Raw genomic sequence first — 21,402 nt, forward strand, 5'->3', positions numbered from 1 at the left:
TAGGCTTCCCGTCGGGAGGTGGTGCAGTCACGTGACCACAGATTGTAATCTCGGAGTTCACGAGACAAACAAAACAAATGACAGCTGAGCATCTGACCGGGCGGCCACCGCCTGTCACTCGCCACGATGTGTTGAAATCGCGTTTTAACAATGTGAGCAACAATACGGGAGGTTTTGAGCTAAACGCCGTATCACGTCAGCAACTAGGCATTAGCATGGTTTAGCCTTGGAGGTACAGGGCAGCCACTGGTTTCGTTTTTCCAGAAATGTGCCGTGTGGACTGCGTGTTTGAGCTCAGATACTCAGATACATGCTAGCTAAAGTCCTGCTATCTTCCGTCGGCGACTTGTGTCGACGGGTCATCCAAGAGTGTTGTGTTTACAACCAGCGACAGTGTTTATCTTGACAGCACAGCCAGTCTCCAGCTGCTTATCATTGGGAAGGCTTCGCTAGCTGCTCTAGCTAATGGTAGTTGTTGATTTGTGTACAAGCCTACATATGAGGATCTTTTGTTTTCAGACACCCCTGTCAGCTGTGTTTCAGGGTGGAATGAGTTGTGAAGACAGCTGAGGTGAGCAGCAACTAAACATGGAGGCTGTGAGGCCAAAGAAGACCAAGACTAAAAACAGCGCCAAGTCTCAGGTGATTTAAAATTTAAAGTAAATTACACGTACTCTTCACCTTCCTCTGTGTCTTTCTTTTCGAATGCTATTGTAAAACAAAAAAAAACAAAAAACAAAAACACGTTTTGATATTGAAAAACGCTCCTCTTTCCACCGGACTTAAACACGCACATGCAAAACAAGTTGGCGTATGAAATCCAACATACTTTTATATCAAGAATTTTAGATATGACTGGAAAATGTGCAAGACAGAGAGAGCGTGCTTAAGATATAGGATCTGAATCTTACATGTAAAAGAAATCTGCCTGAGTTGACACAGCTAATTATTGATACACCATCAAAATCTCCCATTTTTCATGTCATGATGGTCTTTGCTTTTTAGTGATGGGGCCGTTCGCCCCATGTATACACAGCTACAACCAAGGAAGAGTCAACATATCAAGATTTATTATTTTTAATTTTATTTGTTGTTTTACATTTTCAGGTGGCCAGGAAGCAGAAAAAGGCAGAGGAAGAAAAAGGAGCCCCCTCATCAGTCTGTGATGATTCCACCATCCCTGGCTTCACTGACATCCCACTCAGCCTGCCACATCAGGGGCCAGAAGAGCAGCAGCACGGCTCTGTCCAACCCACTGAGACTACAGCAAAACAATTAGATGTGCTCTCAGATGAGCTGAGGACATCTTCGTCACAGATTTTATCCACATCTGTGGTAACTAGGACTTTACAGTCAACTTCATCAACAGAGACGTCACAAGGGACAGAGCAGCTGACTGATTCAAAAAAGGCAAAGGATGATGATGACACACTGGCAGTTCCTGGGACTGACCTGAAAATTGCACCACACACTACTGAGTTGGACAAAGAAACACACTCATGGAATCGGCTTTGTGTTACAACTCAGCTTGAGATCACCAATTCGCCGAGTGCCCCTGCACTTTACCCAGCTCTTCCTTCTCTGGAGGAGGGGCCTGTGATACAGCTCTATGAACAAGATGTGAAAAATAGTGCTAAAGGACCTGCAGTGTTGGCACTTCCTGAGCAGGAATCTTTTCCTCTGAGTTTGCAGCCTCTGGAGTCTGTAGCTGAACTTTCCAAGAGCAAACTTTACCCAGAATTACCCCAAACAGATCCAGGCATTCAGGTGCTGTTTTTTTTTTTTTTTTTGTTGTTGTTGTTGTTGTTTGTTTGTTTTTTACACAGCACGTGCTATCAATATCTTTTCACTCAATCAATAAGGAAGGTTTAGTCTTGCACATCAATTTACCAATCATCAATTTACAATTTAGACATTGATTTGTCTGAAGCAAAATTGCTTAAATATATTTTAGATACATTTTTAGTGAAGCTGAAGGCTTCTTCATTCTGGTTTTCTGTCTTTAATATCTCTTAATAGACTAGGTCTAGCTGAGAGAAGGATAATACTGTCTACTAATGTGCTCATGGTATCCACACTTAATGTTTTCTTTTTAAAAATATTATTCACCCCAACTCGCTTTGTTAATATTGCCCAGGCCTGGAAGCTCTCCAGGATTAACACTCCTCGTGTTATTACTTATACACATTAATTCACCTGGAAGCTAATCTCACTCACCTTTTGTCTTTGCTTCTGCAGCCATTCACCCTGGAGCAGCTGAGTGTCTGGGAGCCGGGTGGAGGTTTGCGAGCATGGTTAGAAGGTGTTGAAGTGTGCGCAGCCCAGTTCTGTGCTCTTGCACGACAGGAAAACCATGAACTGACTGAACTGCTGCAGAATTACTGGCGCTGCCGCAGACAGCTGACCCAGTCACACACGCAGCTACACACACAGTCCTCTGACTGCAAGAGCACACAGAATCGTCTTTGGAGCTTCAGAGATGAACAGCTTACACTTCAGGTTTGTTTTTCGGAGTAATAAAGAAAGAAATATTAATTAAAGAGACCAGTAATGATCCTCTGCAGCACATTAAACTATTTTCTCTCCCCATAGGGTGTATGTGCAGACCAGTCTAAGGTGTGTGGGTACCACCGCTTCCAGCAGGCAGATTTCAGTCAGAGTGTACTGGCTGAGTTGAAGAGACTGTTTGAAGCTCGCAGTGAACTCCTCCATCAGAAGGTGGCGCTACATAGCTACACTGCTCTGCTGTCACGCCTACAGGTGGAATCATACTTGTATCGTCTGCTGAAAGGTGAGATAAATTCCACTTGAGGTAGCCATCAGATGTCTACCGAAAACATGTCTCTCATGCATACTGTACTCGCAGCGTTGAGTGCAGGCTCTGTTTTGTTCGTTTGTTTTCAGATTCTTCTGGCAGCCAAACACAGCCATCTCTCCAGCCCCTGAAAGAGGCCATAAGTGTCCTGTTTAGCTTCATACGGAGAGTACTGGATGACACACAGTTTCAGACAGACATCCATCACTGGCTGGAAAGATTGGTATACACACAAGCCGCTTATTTTCTACCCCATCTTAATCTAGCTCAGGCATTCTGTTATTTTGTTCCATCACAAGGCTTTGGTTCACTCTCCAGGTGGCAGTCCTGCTGCATGTTGGAGGGTCAGGAGAGCACCTGTTCTTGCTGTGCCATCTTCTCTGCTGTCCTGCTGGGGTTGGCAAGTGGTCTGCACCCTTCCTTCAGGTTAGTTTGGGGCACAATTTTCCACTTTCTAATGTCTTATTGTTTTGTTGGACTGTTTATGTCAGAAGATATTCATGTTAATTATCTGCCCCAGATTCAAGTTTGGGGGAACACCTGTGGAGTGCAGCATTTTATGCAAGCTCTTGCCATCCTAATGTCGCCTGCCAGGTCAGCCAATTTTACAATGAATCTTATCACTGACCATAAATTGCCCACTATAAGTCTCTAAACATTGACTTCTTCTTTTTTAACAGACACCGTGCAGAGTTTCTTGGACATATGAAGCCGTGTGAGAGTCAGAGCTCTGAAGCCTCTGGACCTGAGTCTGGCAATTGGACCCTAGTGGATGAAGGTGGAGAAGAGGTGAGTGCAGGGAAGAAATGGTAATATTTTGAGGAATGTAACCAAACTTCCTCATCACATTTTGAAAGCTAAAAAAATTGAATAAGATTTCAGGGCTATATGTATGAATAAAATAAAAGCTGACCCTAGAAAAAAGACTACATAAAGTAATATTTTCTGGTAAAAACAATAGCCTTCATGCTTTAACATTCCATGGTTGTGATTTTGTTATAATTATAGACACCCAGTTTTGTCTGCTGTTAAAATGCTCAGAAAAAAGTGCTAAATGAAACCCAGCCACAACAGAGGAATTTCATCCAATCCGATTCTATCCACAATCTGATTCTTTTGGTCTTTACCCAAAGATCATAGCCATAGCTCTCTTTACCACAATCACCTACGTTAATCCACCTGTCAGTATGCACTCCAAAGAAACTCCTTCACTTGGCAGACACATATCCCAACCCAAAGAGAGTGATTTCTGTGCAGAGAGCCATGGCCTTACAGTTTGAGAGGCTGACTCTTGTGCACATGTTTCAGGTCTCACCATGAAAACCACATCCTCCATATCTAATGGAGGACTCCTACCATATCTAATCCGATACCTTCTGACTCCATTACCCTTCTGCTTTGTGTTTAGGATGAGGATCCAGACAGCAGCTGGTTGTTGCTCTGTGAGGAAGATCTGATCTCCTTGCTGACCCAGTTTCCCTTCCAGCAGCTTTACTCACACATGCTTGGGATGAGTAAGCAGGGTAAGGAAGCCTGTACTCCTTCAATCTGTCGGTTCATATCCCTAAAGTTTCAGGTATGATCTGATAGACCCCTCTGTTTCCAGGTGTATATGAGCCCCAGGCCTGCTCCAGTCAGACGATGATGCGCATGTTTGCATTTGCTTCCTCTCTCATTGAAATTCTTGCTCTCGGCCTTCAAACATACGACAGAGCACGTTACAGACAGCTAGTCAAACGCATAGGACACATTATACGGTCAGTGTGCCAATTACGTAAGCAAGAAATATGCTCCTTTGACAAAATTACTCTCTGTAAACATCAGAAAGACAGGTCATCAAACAGCTCTAATGTTTGTCTTCTCTGCTTTCCCTCAGAATGACAGTGTGTTATGTCAGTGATCATTGGGCTCAGTATGTGAGTTTGACTGGCGCTGGGGAATCAAGCTCTCACGTGCACTCTCTGTCTTTGGACAAACTACAGCTGGAATATGATCACCTCTTCCTCAGAGCTGTTTTTCATGTACTCAGAAACAAAAGGTCAGTTATTGGTCCCGTATCTGAACTGGAAATGATTTATTTATGGAATTTTGTGTTTATTATTCTTATTGTTTATTTTCTGTGGCTTCCTCTCACAGGTTGGGCATTTGGTTGTTTATGTCTGAGATGCCTTATGGGACTTTGTCAAGCTCTATGCTGTGGAGAGTCCTGTATGTAATGCAGAGCACAGAGACCACAGGACTTGAGACACTCAGTTTTACTAGTGACACCCACTCCTGCATTGAGGCTGTAAGAGGTACCAGTATGCCTTATACCCTAATTGAAGTATACACTTCACATTTAAATGTCTATGAACTCCGGTTTTTAACAAATATGGACTTTTCTCAAACTTAATAACTCTGATTCATTTTTCCCTAGTGTGCTTTTGCTGCACTAGGGCTTGAAGACCACATAGAAATAAGGGGGGTGATATCATTCTTCTGACAGTTGTCATCCTGATAATTTTTTCTCCCCCTCACAGACCCAGAGCACCAAGTGAAATTTGAGCAGTGGCTGCGTGAGGTGAACAGCTCTGATGGCATCTCCCTCCTCACTGCACTGGCACACATGGCTACACCGACGCATCACTCTGACCCCAGCTTTATCAAAACTATAACCCATTTAATTTATCAGGTATGAGCGAGAGGTACATGATGAACTAGTGATGAACTATTCTGAAAAGGTGAAGGCTCTGCTGTCTTTACCAATGTTATTCTATATGGACATTCTTAGTAGATCATATTATCTGTTGGTTACATGGTGGTGAAGTCTTAAACCTTGCTCTTTGATATCTCCTTTACTTATTTTTCCTCAGGTGTCATATGTGAGTGTGTCCACCAGAGAAATATATTCTAAGGTGGGGAGGGAGTTGCTTGCTGCCATAGCAACAGCCCATTCCTATGTTATATCTGTGCTCCTGGAGAGACTGAGAGAGACCATAGGAACTGTAGGAATGGTTGGTATTGCTATTTTGTAAAGATGTTATGAATTTAACTGCAAGTAATTCTGCCTTCAGAAGAAACTTGTACTTGGCAGATGTCAGAGTCATGAGTTTTTCTTATTGCATGTCTATGTGTATTAGGTGGCTTTATACTTGTGTAAAGAGCTTCCACTGAGTCTGTGGCAGCCACAGCAAGAAGAAATATGTGTGATTGGAGCCTGGCTGCTGCAGCACCCTCTATCTGCTGTGGAGAACCGACTGGCCTGTGTCATCCTGGAGGGTCTGAACTGGGGTTACACAGAGGTTGTGGAATGGCATAAAGATTGTCTTTGCAAAACTTGTGACTGCACATTTATGAGTTTGTTATCAAATTGGTTTCTTCTTCTCTTGCAGGATGGCTCCTTGGTTCTTGCTTCATCCCTCCATAGTGAGGTTGCTCTGTTGGTGGTTGAAGCGTATCAGAAGTACCTCACTGACAAAACATACAGTGGCCTCATATCAGAGGGGATAAAACAGGTGGCTCATCTGACCATCAATCAGAGGGATTTATCATGAGCCACTCGGGCCGCTTTCAATAAAATTACTGTCCGTCTTCTGATTCCTTCCCTTAGGTGTCTTACCTTGCCAGTGTCCTTCGCTTAGGTGTATCTCCTGAAGCATCCTTCAGTCAATGGGCATGGCAACTGTTGCTGAGGCTCAAGCTCCATGGAAATGCTCAGAGCCCTAAAGGAGCCTGGTCGGTTCCTGCTTTGGCATCAAACCCACCTCCAGAGCTTACACACACTCCCAGCATGCATTCCGTTCTCAGAGCTGTAAAAGCAGGCATCCCAATTGGTTGCTACCTGGCTATTGCCATGACAACAGTAGGGCACAGGTTTGTACAAGTACAATCTAAATAGTTATGGATGCCTGCGTCTGTCAAGTTGAAAACAATTAATCCCCATGGTGTTTATGTAGCCTGGAACACTTTTGCACTGATGGAGTTGGATTGTTAAAGAGTCTGATTCAGTCTCGCCATCTGAAAGCTGCTGTCCATCTGTTGGACAACGTCCTACCCCCAACCTACCATCTCAGCTTCTACCTGCTCAACAACGCTCAGTAAGCATTATTCATCTTTGGCTCAGAGCCTTTTGAAGACTAGAAAATGAAGTATTTATTGCAACAGCTATGGTATTGCCAACACAAAATGTGTTATTGTTTCTGCTGTATTCCTTCTATTCATGACAGGTTTGTAAGTTGTATTCAGCTGTTCTTGCAGTATGACAGCGTCTGTCCTCAAGGTATGACACAGCAGGTCACTCACCGGGTGGCACCACTTCTCACAGGAACCACCTATGGAGACAATGTCAGACTGCTAAACAGTGTCATTCAGGTTTGTCACAGAGACATTTTATTATATTAGTATTAAAGGCATATTTCAGGTCTTAATCATCACTAACAATGTTAAATTCTGGCTCTTAGGTTAGAGGTAAAAGACCATCGCTATAAGCATTCATAAGTCTGAATGAAATATAGGAACAGACTGAAAAATCACAACTTTATAGGGTAGTTGTCAATACATTTTTAAGCCAGTAGTGAAATAGAAATGAAATATCAATACATTATGTACAAAATGTATTAATATTTTGCCACGTTTTGTGTCCTCAAAAGCAAAAAAAACAAACACCCAAAAAAAAAAAAAAAAAAACACGCAATGTGAATCAGGTTGGACCGGTGAGTGTAAATGTGCTTATGAATCTTCTCCATATCAAAGATCCTGTCTGTAAATGCATAAATGTTTTGTCTTTCAGAGTCATGTGGTGGAGAGTTCACAAGCTGGCCGGGTTGGAGCTGCAGCAGTGCTGGAGTTCTGGGTTGGCGTTCTGACTCAGCAGAACCTGTGGTACCGAGACAAAACAGTCCTCTTCCTCATGGATCAGATCTGCTTTGCTGCATTCACACACCACCAGGAGGAATGTGTGCAGAAACTCCTGTACCAACAGCATAAAGTGTGTTGTTTTTCTGTCATGGGTCTCAAATGAGCAGATATCTGTTTTTGAACTGTAAACTACTTTTGTTAACATTATCAAGATAAATCTGATATTAATGGGTCTTATTTATCTGGGTTTCATTACCTTCTCAAAGCATCTTTGGTTCACCAGTTGAAATTTTTATCTTGATAACTTAAGAAAACCAATAGTTCTCATAAGAAAAGAACAGTCAATGTGACCACCAATGTTATTTTTGCTCCCACTTTCCCTATATCATGCAGAATGCCTTGGGTTACCATGGAGATCGGGGTCTGCTTTCTTCTTTGGTTGGCTGGATTGCTGGAAATGCCACACCCTCCTTCATAGAGGGCCAGTCCCTGAGTACAGAGGTAACGTTCGCCAAAGTAGGTAGACACATATCAGTAAATTAAGTTTCAGTGCTTGAGGGCTCTGTGTTGTCTGTGCGTTTGTAGGTTTGGTTTGCCTGGCTGGTGCTGAATATGGAGGGCATGTTTGAGGAGGACTCTCAGCTGAGACGCTGTGTAGAACATGAGCTCCTGGCAGAGCCTGTCACCTCTCCAGAGCAAGCTTTAAAGGTGCGCAAACAAAAACCTTCTTTTGAGCACAAGCATTCAGTATCACTTAACGCTTCAAATTTCCAAGACATTTCACAATAAAATGCATGAGGTGAAGGGCAAACTGTTTTGCAACTTTAAATACGGCATTTGACTAAACATTCACTGCAGAAATTGCAATGCCAAAGGGCATTACAGGGTCATTAGGGTTAGTTGTCTGGACCATCGCTGGTTGATGACTGTGTGAAATTGAGTTTACAGTTTGTCTGTGTCTGAGCCAGAAGGTGCAGCAGAGGCTGAAGTTGCCGGTAGCTCCATCACTACAGCGGCTACAGGTGTATCGCTGGGCATGTCAGGCTTTAGCCACACCCCCTGATCACCCACTCCTCCCTCTGGTCTGGCAGAAGTTCCTACAACTCTACCTCAGACAGCCTGGGCCTGAGTATGGGTACGATGCACACACACGTTACACCAGTCTAGCCATAGAAAGCAGGAAACAGGCTTAAGGGAATAGGTAGAGTACATGTGCAGGTTCCATGTGATTGTTTGTGTTGTTCACCAGGCTTGTTGCAGCTGGATGCATCGGTCGGAGGTTTTTCCAGGCGTCATCTCAAGCTGCATTACTCAGAGATCTGAGACAGAGAATACAAGAGGTGTCAGACTTCCATCATGCTGCCAGCCAGGCTCTCAGGGTGCCCCCACCACAAACACACTCATCAGACAGCCTGGCAGATGCAACTGCCAACAGTCCCCACCACCCTTACCTCACCTCTCCTCAGCTACACACAGAGCTGGTCAAGTAGGTCACTGATGCTCAATGTGTGTATTTAAAAGCATTTCCTCCAATAGTTCGGCAGGTAGCACAGGCCTTTGCAAATTTGCAGGTTCTCAAATCCCAGTTGACTGGTTGTTCACAGGTTGTTTGGTGTATTTGCCGTGTGGTTTGATGATGAGACACTGCAGAAACAGGAGGTGTACCTTCCCTCTCTTCCTGCAGAGTATGACCCACACAGACTTGCACAAGTAATGCAGCGGCATCAGGTAATGGTACCTTGGGGAGTGTCTTTTCTGTGTCATTGTATGTACAAATGGAAATAAGTGTTACAGCAGGTTAGGTTGTGTGTTCCATTAAAATGTGTTGTCATGTTGCGCTTTAGGAACTATGGCTGGAGTATGTAGACCAGGAGCGTCTACAGTATGATGAGAGGGAGGTTTTGTCGCTGTGGGAAAAGGTGCAAAGTGAGCCAACCTTCCTGCAGACCCAAAGCCCCAGCTTCACCGACTACACTTGTCTCAACAATGGTACAATATTATCACTTGAGATTAAAATGATTACTTACAGGCAAATTTCAGCAGATATACATTTAAAGGTACATACATGTGTGTTTTCCACTTACCTAGTCAAGGCAATGAATTTAGCAGTAGTCTACACATTTCAGATGTATGATGCCGGTATTAATATTTCACAAACAAAATAGTCAGTGATAAGCTTTTCAATAGTTTGAAGTTGTGCTCTGTTTACAGCAAGGGAACGTATCCTGTCCAACCTGCAGAAGCACCCATTTCCCCATCCCGCCCCAGAGAGGCAGCAGCAGAAGGTCCCAGTGGCTGAGGTGCCCTCCAACTGTCTCACTGATTCTAAAGCTGCTACTGAACTGTTGCAGCAGGACCTCAGTATTCTTCAAGAGCAGGCCAGGTCTATAGAGATTACACACAATTCCACATCATCAGTACCACATAGAGCACATATGAAAAATCCAAAATGTATTATCTTATTTGAAAACACCAAGAGGAAACATTAAATCATACAAAGCTACAGGCACACTTGGAAATACTCGATTTTTGTGTCAGACTTGCAGTGGCACGTGAAGCCCAGCAGGTGGCGCTGGAACAAGAATTGCTTGAGAGTCTTCCTCTCCTGTATAAGAACCGACCAGAGCAAGTCACCATGGCTTTGGAGTGTAAAGGAAAGGGGGGACTGCCGTGCCAAGGATCTGCAAATATCACCGTCACAGTACGAAACTGTATACATGTCATAGTGTGAGATGTCGCTGTGAAGTCGTTCCTGTGATTTATTTATTTTATTTGTGTGTGTTTGTGTGTGGGTAATCTTGGTAGTGTGAGCGGGTCCAGAGACAAGAAGCGGTGCAGACTCAGATAACCTCACTGCGCAGAGACATCAAGAAACTCCAAACTGATGCCATGGCCCCTCCTCCTCAATGCCTGGCCCAAGCAGCTGTACACACAGAAAACTTTATCACGTTAGTTTAAACTAAGTTCTGTTTTAAATTCAAGATAAAAAAAAAAAAACCAAAAAACATTTTGGACTGGTATTTTTTCATGAAAGTGGGTTGCTTTTACGAAAATAAGGACTGTGTTTCTGTGCTCAGGGCTCTGGTGAATATGTACAAGGCACAGAAATCTCCTGCAGTGCAGCATGTTGGCGTGACAGCCTTTTACCAGATGGTCTCCTTTGTTTGTGAGGACACACTGCGACATCCCCCAACACGCCAGTACCTCTCCTCATGTGTGGAGATCCTAGGACAGGTGCATATTCACTCTACCTATTGTTTAGTTTAGAATACCCAAACAAAGTTAATCTTTAAACCACAAAACCTCTTGAAATTCATGCATGAGCAAGATTATTTCACCTGACTGCTCTGCACATCTTCGGGAGCTTACACGAAAGAGCAGTCTCCCTTTTGGGAAACTTAAGCTCTAGGAGCTTACTGACTCCCTGCTTTACTTTTCAGGATTATATCTATGTTGATTTAAATAAGAAAAGAAAATGGGTGCAAATAAAAAGAAACATGTACAAGATATACAAAATGCTGTAAATAGAGCTTCACCCATTGATGCTTCGCAATTACTCTCACTGAATTACTGCTGAGGTGGAGCTGGAGAGGTGCTTGATGACTTTTCCAATAAATGGAGAGAGGATTTAAAGCAGGCACAAGGGCAGCCAATTAGACAAAACTAATAAAAGGAACAGTTTCCATTCATGTTCAGTTTTGTGCTTACTGTCTTGACTGATTAAGCATAAATGAAATTGTGTATGTGTCTAGGTGTTTATCCAGGGCAACCCAGAGCAGTGTGGCCGTGTCCTGAAGACCATCCTGGAGCACCGGCGTCTTTGTCCTCTCATTTCCCCCTTCTTCACCCCCAATGCAGCACCCAGTGAGCTTGTCTTTCTCTACCAAGATACTGTGACATCCCTACACCTTGACACAGCTGATGTTGTTTTCATGCTTCTAACAAAGGTTAGTCTGTGCATAAACCCAACACATTGACAAAACCATAGTGTCCATAAAGACATGTAATAGCAGACAGTTCTGCACCTCCCACTGCAGTTTGACTTGTCCCAGTGGCTTAATGAGGCCCATCCTGTGTTCTCGGAGAGAACCCGTTTGCTGGAGTTGATCCATGGAGGTCTCTGCGTCTGTGGACGCGACCCAGAGCCTGAACTTCTCACACCTTTTCATCTTTTCACCAAACACTGGGCCTGGCTTTTACGCCACCGTTTCCCCGACCACTACAGTGACTGCCTCCGTCTGCTAATGACTAGTAAGTGTGTGTGTGTCTGTGTGTCTGATCATGTAAATCTGAATCATCATTTACTTAATGAAATTTTCAATCTTCAATTGTTCATTTTTAATCCAACTCACAAACTGCTGATAAATCTTCAAATAAAAGGTTAGATTTCATCAGGCAACGACTGAATGAAAATTTTAAATGGGCTTAAGCAAAGAAACAGCTTTGAAAGGTCTACTTTTTCACATTCAAGTGATTCAGAGAAAATACATTCATCATCCATGAAAGAAAGCCTCCCACTCATCTTCTCACCAACTATTCTTTTGTTGGTGAACAAATTAATTAAAGCCATTAAGGTTCCTGCAACCTACAAAACACATTTGAGTTGAAAGTCTGCATCGAATGTATGATGCATCAGGACACTATATTGGGTTTATATTGGGAGCCTGATGAGATAAGATGGTTCCAAGTTGAACCATAAAATGCTAAATCAGTCATCAAAAAGCTCATCCAAAGTTTTATATCAAGAATATTTTTAGCTGACTTGCTTTTTGATGTGCAGTCCTCAACAAACATTCTTTAACTTCATCAGGTTCATCAAACCAGTTACTGAGTCCAGAGTGTTGGAAGGTGACTCTGCGAGTGTTGGGCTGTCTGCCTCCATCCCGCAGTACAAAGACTAAAGCTGAGCAAGCCCTAAGCACTACTGAAGTCCTGGGCCACACTGTCGGGCCCCAAGCCTCTTCCCACAGATCGTCTGTCAGCCTTTCAACCCAGCAGGTAATTAATATTCATGTTGCTGGAATTAGATTCATCCTTTTCATCTGATGGTAGCAACAAAAAATTGGTGCCTTATTGGATGCTGACAGGTGGATGAGACAGTAGACTGGCTGAGTGACTACTTCCTGCGGAGTCGTCTCAGTAAGCCGGATCTTCGCAGCTTTGGCCTCTACTCTGCCTGGACTCCCTACATCAGTGAAGTTGTTTCCTTCTGGGACTATTTGAGTAATTGTCTAATCAATGTACACTTCAGCAGCTGCTCCAGGGAGTCAGTGGGCAGCAGCAAAATAATGAAAGGTAACCACCAATTTGCAACATTCATATACGTCAACCTTTTGTTTTGTCCACATTCCTTTTATGTTAGCTGTCATTATGAAAGATAAATGTCTTTTGCAAACCCACAGCTCTGCAGGACCTGCACACCAAGACTGTGAAGTTATTTAAGCCTTGGATTTTTCCTGTGGACACTGATGACGGCGCGTAAGCATTGCTGCACGTTCACAGCTCTCTAACAGTCACTGCTTTCAAATAGTGGAGAATGATGGAGTGAGACAGATGTGAAACACGTAAACACAGAAAAGATACTCCAGAGAGGACAGCAGATCAAAATTACAGATTTTTTTTTTCCCCCCCAGATGCATTCTTTGTTTCTTTTGCACGTGGATAGCAGATGCTTTTACAGTTGTAGAAGTTGAATTATCTAACTGAACTAATAGTGAGGGATTGATTTATCTCACAATATATGTTACTCAGATTAAAAGACAAACATGACGCTGCTTATAGAGGAAAGAGTACTGTTTGTGTAGTGTTTTTGGAGTGTCTTTGGAGTGTGATTTCTAGGTCCCATATGAGCAGCATAGTCCTTTTCTAAATGAAGATAATCTAGTCATTTCTCTTTTTCTCAGTAACCTCAAGTGTTACCCATGGCTGGAGACCGATGCAAATGCAGCAGGATCTCTGGTTGGACTCTATGCTCAACTTACAGACACGCTGCACCACAAATTCAGAGGTGGGTCCTTTTCACACAACTGGGAATGTATGATTTTCTTTTCTTTTTCTTTTTTTTGTGTATACGGTTAAAGTTATTTATACTGCGTGATGGTACATTGCAGATCGTTTACTCCCTGGTCAAAGAGGGGCTCTGTGGTTGTGTATGATGCAGTACTGTGAGAGCTGTACCTCCCCCCGTACACCCGAGTACCTTCTCTACCTGTACCACACACACCTCCGAGGCCTGCCCTGGAGACACCTGCACCCTGACACTCAAATCATGGAGCAGCTCTTCAATGTAAGACACTCCCTCTGACTCCTGACCTTTGAAACCCCCCCCCAAACACTGCACAAACATCTAGACATGTATGACACAGAGGAGCTTGATAATTTGAGACCTTGGTCCTTGGCCCCTCGAAGTCCTATTATTAGCTGCACTCCATGTAATTACTGCCTCAACACCCTGTTTCTGGAACCTACACAGCTCTTTCTATAGAGGTTGCTATATAGGTTTAAAAAAAAAAAAAAAAATCATGTCACCAAAACAAACATCAAATCCCTCAGACTTGTTCATCTGTAAATAATAATATATTCAAAAAGACTAGAAGTAATCAGAGATGCCACACCAGCTGCTATTATTCATTTTGTATTTTACAGGTCATCTCTTAGGGTGAACTATCTTTTTATCTTATAGGTCTCTTTAATTGTTAGTTGATTATCTGCTGTATCAATGTCCAATTCATTCATTCATTCATTCATTTGCAATTGATAATGTTTTTGGTTTTTTGTTTGTTTTGTTTTTTAATGTTTGTTTTGTTTAATACATCTCTGCTCCCTTTCTTTGAGAAGGTTTGTTAATTTAAATAGACTTACAGTCAGAATATTCCAATTACTTTCAAGAGCAGGGTTATCAATGTAGAGACATAAATATGAAGCCTGCATTTATAAAGATTTACACATATAATGTGTAATCAAAAATAAAAATATAAATCAAGTAAAATCATTTATAGTTGAGAGGTTTGATCAATTTGTAGCTCTAGGTAGAAATGTTAATTTTTTTTTTTTGCCCTGATGTGCCTGCAGGTGGAGAGAGGAAGTCCCAAGAGCTGCTTCCTGTTTATGGGAGAAGTGTTGTGTGAAGTTAACTGGGTCAGTGTCCTGAGTGACCACTTACAAACCCCCTCTGCATCTACAACATATCCAGCTTTACCAGAAAATGGCACTCAGAAGGAGTCACACACCATATTGGTCTATCTGCTGTACATGCTAGTTTTTCTGGCAAAGGAGGAACAGCTCCTGACTCAACAGGTAAGTCCACCCTAGTTTAGTTTCATATCGGGGACAGTTGACATGCCAATCTTTTAATCCTCTTCTACCTGCAGGACTCCCCTCTTCTCAGTCTGTTGGTCCAGTCCACCTCTCTGCCCTGGCATCAACTGGACTTGTCATCATATCAAGGCATTCTGGGATATGTCAGCACCCACTATCCCCCCTCTTTGCTGCTTAGTGCAGATACCGCCCCTCTGCTGCTGCTGAAATCACTGCGCAGTGCTGCTGGGCTCCACCCCCGTCCCAGTGAAGCTCCACACCAGGTGAGGCATCACAGTGCTGTTTGATTTAGAAATGACACATTTCTAGATAATCCATGCACTTCTTAAGGTCTGTCTATACATAAAGAAAATTTTTTTACCTCTGGCACATCCTGTCAGGAGGAGACGCTGAAGGCTGGAGCGTATGTGTGCTGGTGTGTGCAGTCCTTGGTGACACTGGAGCAAGGAGGCAGCATCAGCCTGAACAGCCTGGAGTCTCAGCTGGAGACCCTTTTGGAGAGTATTGTCACATTTAGCCCACCAGGTGAGAGGTCCTCCCCTTTAACTACATTATTACTCATAACTGATCCCTCCTTATTATGCATCCTCTCTTCCGGTTTCCACTGCAGAGACGGGTTTGGAGCAGAGGCACATGGCGTTCTGCCGTCTCTTCAGCGATGCTCTGGCTTTGCTGAACAGAGTTAGTGTCTCCGCAGGCGAAGCACTCGCTGCTTATGTCATTACCTGGTTGGACAAGAAGGGAAGGGGTTTTCCTATTTTGCCTCTTCTCACAGCTTGCACCTGCTGTCTTGCATCAGTACGGCACATGACTCGCATTATGGAGGCGTGCATCACAGCATACTTCAATCATTGTAAGTGAAGTAACAGATTACAGGGTTTTTGTTTTTTGTTTTTTTTTTAGCTCCCACACACATTTTTTACATAAGGATTGGTTTCTTTGTTGAGTTACAGTAAAAGTGACAAAGTTATATCTGTGCTCAGACACATACCAGCCGACTGTCTATGCTGTACTACTATTGTTTTTGTTGAGACTGACATTTAAATACATTGTTTTTGTTTATTTTTTAAACTTGTATAATTTTCAGATGGTTTAGCTATTTAAACCTCTCCCTTTAGTCAGTTAGGGTTAGTTCCATGGGGATCATCTCCGCCTTTGTTTTTCTTTCACACTGTTTAGCTGAGGAAGAGGCTGTTGGTTGGGGTCCAGTATTGGCATCACTGCAGGTACCTGAGCTCACAGTGGACGACTTCCTCTCTGAGAGCCACTCAGGAGGCAGCTTCCTGACACTCTACGCCTTCATCCTGCAGCGACTCAACACTGAATACACAGCAGCCAATGAGAGGAGGACTCTGGCGCTAATTAACACATGGACCAGTCAGGTCTTCCCCAGGTTTGACCCCTCCTCATTATCTCATTTCCCTATCTTTTAAAATCTCTGGCAAGCTGGTTTGTTCTGACCTAAGCGTCAGACATGTTTTTATTTTCCACTCATGTGGTCAAACATGAACTGAGCCTGTTTTAGTTAAACCTAAAATTGACTTGCTTTCTACTTGTGTGGTTCCATCACTAACCCATCATGTAATTATGGGTAAATGTTTAGAGATGGATTGGATGAATAATGTAATGTATCAGCTGCAAGTTTGATGTTTTACTGGTGTTGCCTCAGAAAATCTAAGGGTGGTTCAAATGTATGTGTAAGCTTCTGCTAACCAAGTCAGTGTCAGTGTTTTCAGAAACACCCACACACGTTGGTCATTAACATAATCCATTCATCAGCCATTTACTCTAACCTTGTCTATCAATCTCTAATTCCAATATAAGCATACTTCTACCCTGAAAATTAAAACCACTCTTACCATCTGTTGTAAATTAGCAAAATGCACTAACAGTGATGATTACAAAAGAAAATAAGATAAGATAAGATAAGATAAGATAGACTTTATTAATCCCTTGGGAGGTCTCCGTCAGGGAAATTGTTGTTCCAGCAGGTACAGCACCGACAAGAACAGTAAAAGAAAGCACACAGTTTGAAATATATAAACAACAAATATATAAACAACAAATGTACAACCAAATGTGGCAACACAATGATAGAAAGATGTAAACACGATACACACAGTCAGATTGTTCATTAAGCCTGGATTCCATGTTGCACTAGCTGCCTCTCAACACTCAGTCTGATGCAGCTGATTTAGTTTGACACCATATTGCAGCTGACAGCATTAACCACTATATATGATCCAATATGGTTTTTCTGTGCAGTGGACCAGATGATGAAGCCAAACTTTTTCTTTGGTGGCACAAAGCACTGAATCTGTCAGCGGAGCAGCTGCAGCCACAGGCAGGCCAGACTGAAGTGTCAGGAGTCATCATGGGTCTGTTGAGGTTGCAAACCAGGCTGCTTCAGCTGGGAGAAGAGAGACTGAACTCTGGGCTGCTGGGAGCCATCGGCCTGGGGAAGAGGTCTCCAGTTTCTAATCGGTATGGTCAAATTAATTTTACTCGTAAATCAGAACACATGCAGTCCACACAGTCATATCAATTTACCACTCATTCATAAAGCAGCTGTTAATATATGTCTGTATGTCTAGATTCAGGGTGGTGGTTCGCAGTCTGGCAGCATTTCTGTCAATCCAGGTACAATCAGAGTCCGAGATTCGACTCCAACCCACAAGTGACTTGCAGCTCTCGACAAAGGCACAGCAAGTATGTAACAGAAGCTGTAAATATAGAGTTTTGATCTCCTAGTCTGCAATTATCTCCTAAAAATAACCTCTGCTTCTTGTGTTTGTGTTTGTTTGTTTGTTTTTTCTGCTTGCAGACATTGGGGTTGTTGGAGGCCATGCCCAGCAATAAGCAGTATGCTGAATTAGAGGATTCTCTGAATAAGGCCATCCAGTTCATCCGCTACCCAGGACACTGTCTCAAAGATGCACCCCGACTTCTGGCCCTGCTAGCTAATCTTCTGTACCCTGATCTCAGATACCTGCACATTATCCGCTGATACTGCCCGAACCTGACACTGATGCTGGACGCTGAGACAGTGTTGTCCTTCTGTGGCAAATACAGCGAAAGGACATGTCTGCTTGGTGTAGGCAAGATCATAAAGGAACAAAACGTTTCCAAGACTCTGCTACTGAACAGTATTTGCTATTATATGAGCAAAAGCAAAATTTTATCAGCAAAGGCTTTGTGTGAATGGAAGCAACTCGCCATCAAACCTTTCTGTGGAGTTGTGAAATACATCTTCTGACTGGTAATGTAGAACTGAAGGATCATCTAACCAGTCAGCAGCGTAAGATGCTTTATGTGCTAAATTCTTTGACATTTCTTGCACTTTTCTTTCGTGGCTTATATTTATGCCTTGTTGCTTTTTTATAACTTGCCTTGGGTTTTAATACCATCTGTTCTGCTATTGATTTGAGCAACTGTTGTACATTTATTGTAGAATAATTAATGAACCATTATTCATCTCATTTGTATGTGGAATCCAACAGATTCCGCAAATTATATGGAGGAAGTTGAAGGACAGCTCTTATAGGCTTGTGATTTTAGTGTTACCTTTTTAAAATGAGGAGGGGACATACCATGGGACCTAGTAGACTAGGTTCAATGTCTGGTCCAACTCTGAAGGTTTGCCTTTGATGCTGGAATCAAGGTACAAGCTACAATCTGAAATGTGTCGGACTGAATTACAATACACATATAGATTAATACAGTGGTAGCCTCTATAAAGAGATTAGAAACAGAACATGTCCCAGTTTCATGTTCATGTCCAGGCTTTGCTTTACTTTCGTCAAAGAAATCTCCTTTTTTCTGCTCAGCTACTTAAATCCTCTTGACTATGTTCTGTGGTTGTTTTATCAAACTGCAGTTGGAAAAAGCACACGCACTAGCAGACACACCAAATATCCCTCACCATGTACTGCACCACTTGGCTTCCTTATAAAGAAGTATGTGCTCTGTAACACAAATGGCCAATGCCGCTGTTTTACTCAAAGAGCAGGGATGTAATTCTGTTGGAGTCCATCTACAACTGGACTTAGACACATCTATTGTTGCACTTGAGAATAAAGCCAGATGTAATTCTGACCTTCAAACAGTATATTCAAGACAGAGTTGACATTTTAAATTGCCCCTGTCGCCCGATGTCCTGTGTTGCTCTGCCTCATTTAAGTAATAATTGTGCTGCACTTCTGCAGCCTGGAGCTTGCCTTATCGTTTGTGTTATTTAGTGGCTGTTGATGTCAAATGCGTTTCTTTTTTATGAGTCAGTGATGGGGAATGGGTCTGTATTGTTGCTGCAGGAGGCCAGCTACAGAGCCTTGTAGAGCCTGCTGCACAGAGGAAACAGGGCTCTGTTCAATAACACAATCTCACTGTCTCACAGCTGGGATTTATCAAATCACCTCCATGATGCGTGAGTCAGAGAGGTCCAAATAGCAATTAGGGAAACAACGCTGCATGCAATCCGACAAATGTCAAACCTCAATTTTGTAAATAACGAACATACGAACAAAATCAATGTAAGAATTATGGTGCACTGTAAATCCCATTCAGTTCAAATTTTATTGTTTCATAAATGTAAGGGACTTTTAAATTAAAGTTAAAAAATAGTTTTATTGATCACACTTTGGTGAGCTTGATAGAGTTGGTTTGTTCAGTCAAAAATTTACCAATAAAGAAACCTAATTTAACCAAATTTTTTTAGTTAATTTTACTTAAATGCATAATGTTAGTTTAGGCCATTTAACAATACACACATTCTTCACCTCACTCAAAATCTTTTCAGCGTTGAATGAACTGAACAGTTGTTGTCTTGTTCATATGAGAAGTACGTTCCCTTTGTGGCTCAATAAAATGAAACATGAGCCAGCGATCAGGCCCAGCTGGTGACACTAACCTGACATTGGACAGGAGACATGGAGATAAGGCTACGCCAACAGTGGACCTAACTTTCCATGGATTATATGTGTTTCCATGAGAAAAGGGTGGGGGGCCAGCGGTGCTTCACACACACACACACACACACACACACACACAATTTCCAGTGATTAAATGAAATTCTTAGCTCCATCAGATATAATTTTGTGTATATTTAACTTGCATAATACATATTTCCCTCACTTAGTAACTAAGGGTGTCTTATTTTTATTCATCAGAGGGAAATAATTCCAGAAAATGAAGGCAAAGCATCTGAGGTTGTTCTCTGCAGCTGTGCAGAGGTACAGCTCGTGTCCACAACTGAACAAAGCTTTTCAAAGATTGTTCAGCGGGAATGCTATAAATTTAGCCGCATGCTTTAGTGAGTGCGTGTGTCTGTGTGTCTGTGTAAGCATGTGCACATGGATCCAAGTATCCTCGTTTGAGTCCATCATGTCTGTCTGGGAGAAAACCTCTTGTCAGGCAGCGGTGGTCTCTATTGTTACATGAAGGGTGAGTGAGAGGAGTTGGAAAAAGGACTGGATGTTCTGAGGCTGAGGGAGAGAATGAAAAAAGGGGCGAGATGATACCTCCTCTTCACACTCAAAACCACCTCTGCTGTAATCTGTGAACCTCTTGGCCACCTTTTTTTTTTTTTTTTTTTTTTTAACCTGTCTCTCAGCTGAGTACACTGAAGCCGTGGATAGTTACGTGACAGGTTTCTCCCAGACATGAGCATCGCTGGATATCTCGTCCCTAATCTCTCTGTGCTCACACGTACGAACACATGGACCCGTTCCGTTGCTGAGACAGAGCAGTCCGGGTAGACACATCACTGTCTGGCAGATTCCTGTGTCGCCATGGTAACCCAGCATCAGGTCAGAAATAGTTGCTCCTACACTGTTTCAGTGCACACTCAGCATCAGAGCAGCACATGGCCTGATTATAATGAAGAGATGAAACAAACATAGTTCCAGCTAAGTGGTTAAACTTCCCGAAGCCTGACCTGACCTGACACAAGAGTAGGAACAGATCACCGTAGAAACATGATTCAGATCTGGTTTTACCCAAATGTTTCCATCTGGGCTCTGCAGTGGATTTCAACATGTTCCAGTGTCTGTCACAGGTCCGCTGCTGACCAGCTGCACTGACCCAAGGCCCTCCCAAACACACACAGACATACTCAGCTGGGCACACAGGAATGTTTCTGCCCTGCTCCTCCACAGCTGTACAGCACACTGGCTTCTCTGCATGCATTGCATTGTTTTGAATGTTTAAATACATGCGTGCTCGATAAGCGGGTGTATTCCTGGATGTGTCAGCCAGACTCCTCCACTTTTCTTGCACCTCATTACCAGTCCAGTGGGGAGCGGTGACTCAAACTTAAATGAGTCCTTATCTCGCCCTCTTTCTCTCTCTCCTGCATTGACCTGGCAGAGCTTCTCCGCACAGAGCGTGCCGTTCTGAGCACATAATGGTAGAAGTCGTGGATAATGACTCAGACCTCC

At 42.9% G+C, this 21,402-nt stretch overlaps 1 protein-coding gene across 1 annotated transcript; it reads left to right on the plus strand.

The window, feature by feature from the left end:
- Nucleotides 1-20: 20 nt before the first annotated feature.
- epg5 (ectopic P-granules autophagy protein 5 homolog (C. elegans)) lies at nt 21-19,850 on the plus strand. Its single transcript, XM_029510739.1, has 46 exons — nt 21-152; nt 520-642; nt 1,108-1,767; nt 2,239-2,499; nt 2,593-2,791; nt 2,905-3,038; nt 3,134-3,241; nt 3,336-3,409; nt 3,496-3,604; nt 4,224-4,338; nt 4,422-4,572; nt 4,692-4,853; nt 4,952-5,109; nt 5,335-5,486; nt 5,668-5,808; nt 5,935-6,096; nt 6,187-6,309; nt 6,405-6,667; nt 6,751-6,891; nt 7,021-7,165; nt 7,584-7,781; nt 8,045-8,152; nt 8,237-8,359; nt 8,620-8,786; nt 8,901-9,137; nt 9,256-9,379; nt 9,496-9,640; nt 9,863-10,034; nt 10,190-10,352; nt 10,457-10,599; nt 10,729-10,885; nt 11,404-11,598; nt 11,689-11,902; nt 12,462-12,649; nt 12,739-12,946; nt 13,054-13,129; nt 13,555-13,658; nt 13,762-13,937; nt 14,723-14,947; nt 15,022-15,231; nt 15,349-15,493; nt 15,579-15,821; nt 16,148-16,361; nt 17,234-17,452; nt 17,563-17,677; nt 17,793-19,850. Exons 2-46 carry the CDS (start codon nt 589-591, stop codon nt 17,973-17,975), a joined length of 7,764 nt encoding a protein of 2,587 aa, XP_029366599.1. The 5' UTR covers nt 21-152; nt 520-588; the 3' UTR covers nt 17,976-19,850.
- Nucleotides 19,851-21,402: the final 1,552 nt, after the last annotated feature.

Source organism: Echeneis naucrates, chromosome 9 (assembly GCF_900963305.1).
Source record: "Echeneis naucrates chromosome 9, fEcheNa1.1, whole genome shotgun sequence".
Classification (NCBI taxonomy): domain Eukaryota; kingdom Metazoa; phylum Chordata; class Actinopteri; order Carangiformes; family Echeneidae; genus Echeneis; species Echeneis naucrates.

What these genes read in the sequence shown, in the direction of transcription:
- epg5 (XM_029510739.1), top strand. Translation starts at nt 589, where the DNA reads ATGGAGGCTGTGAGGCCAAAGAAGACCAAGACTAAAAACAGCGCCAAG. An exon ending in ATGACAACAGTAGGGCACAG is followed by an intron (nt 6,668 to 6,750) that starts GTTTGTACAAGT and finishes GTGTTTATGTAG; the next exon opens with CCTGGAACACTTTTGCACTG. An exon ending in AACAGCTCCTGACTCAACAG is followed by an intron (nt 14,948 to 15,021) that starts GTAAGTCCACCC and finishes TTCTACCTGCAG; the next exon opens with GACTCCCCTCTTCTCAGTCT.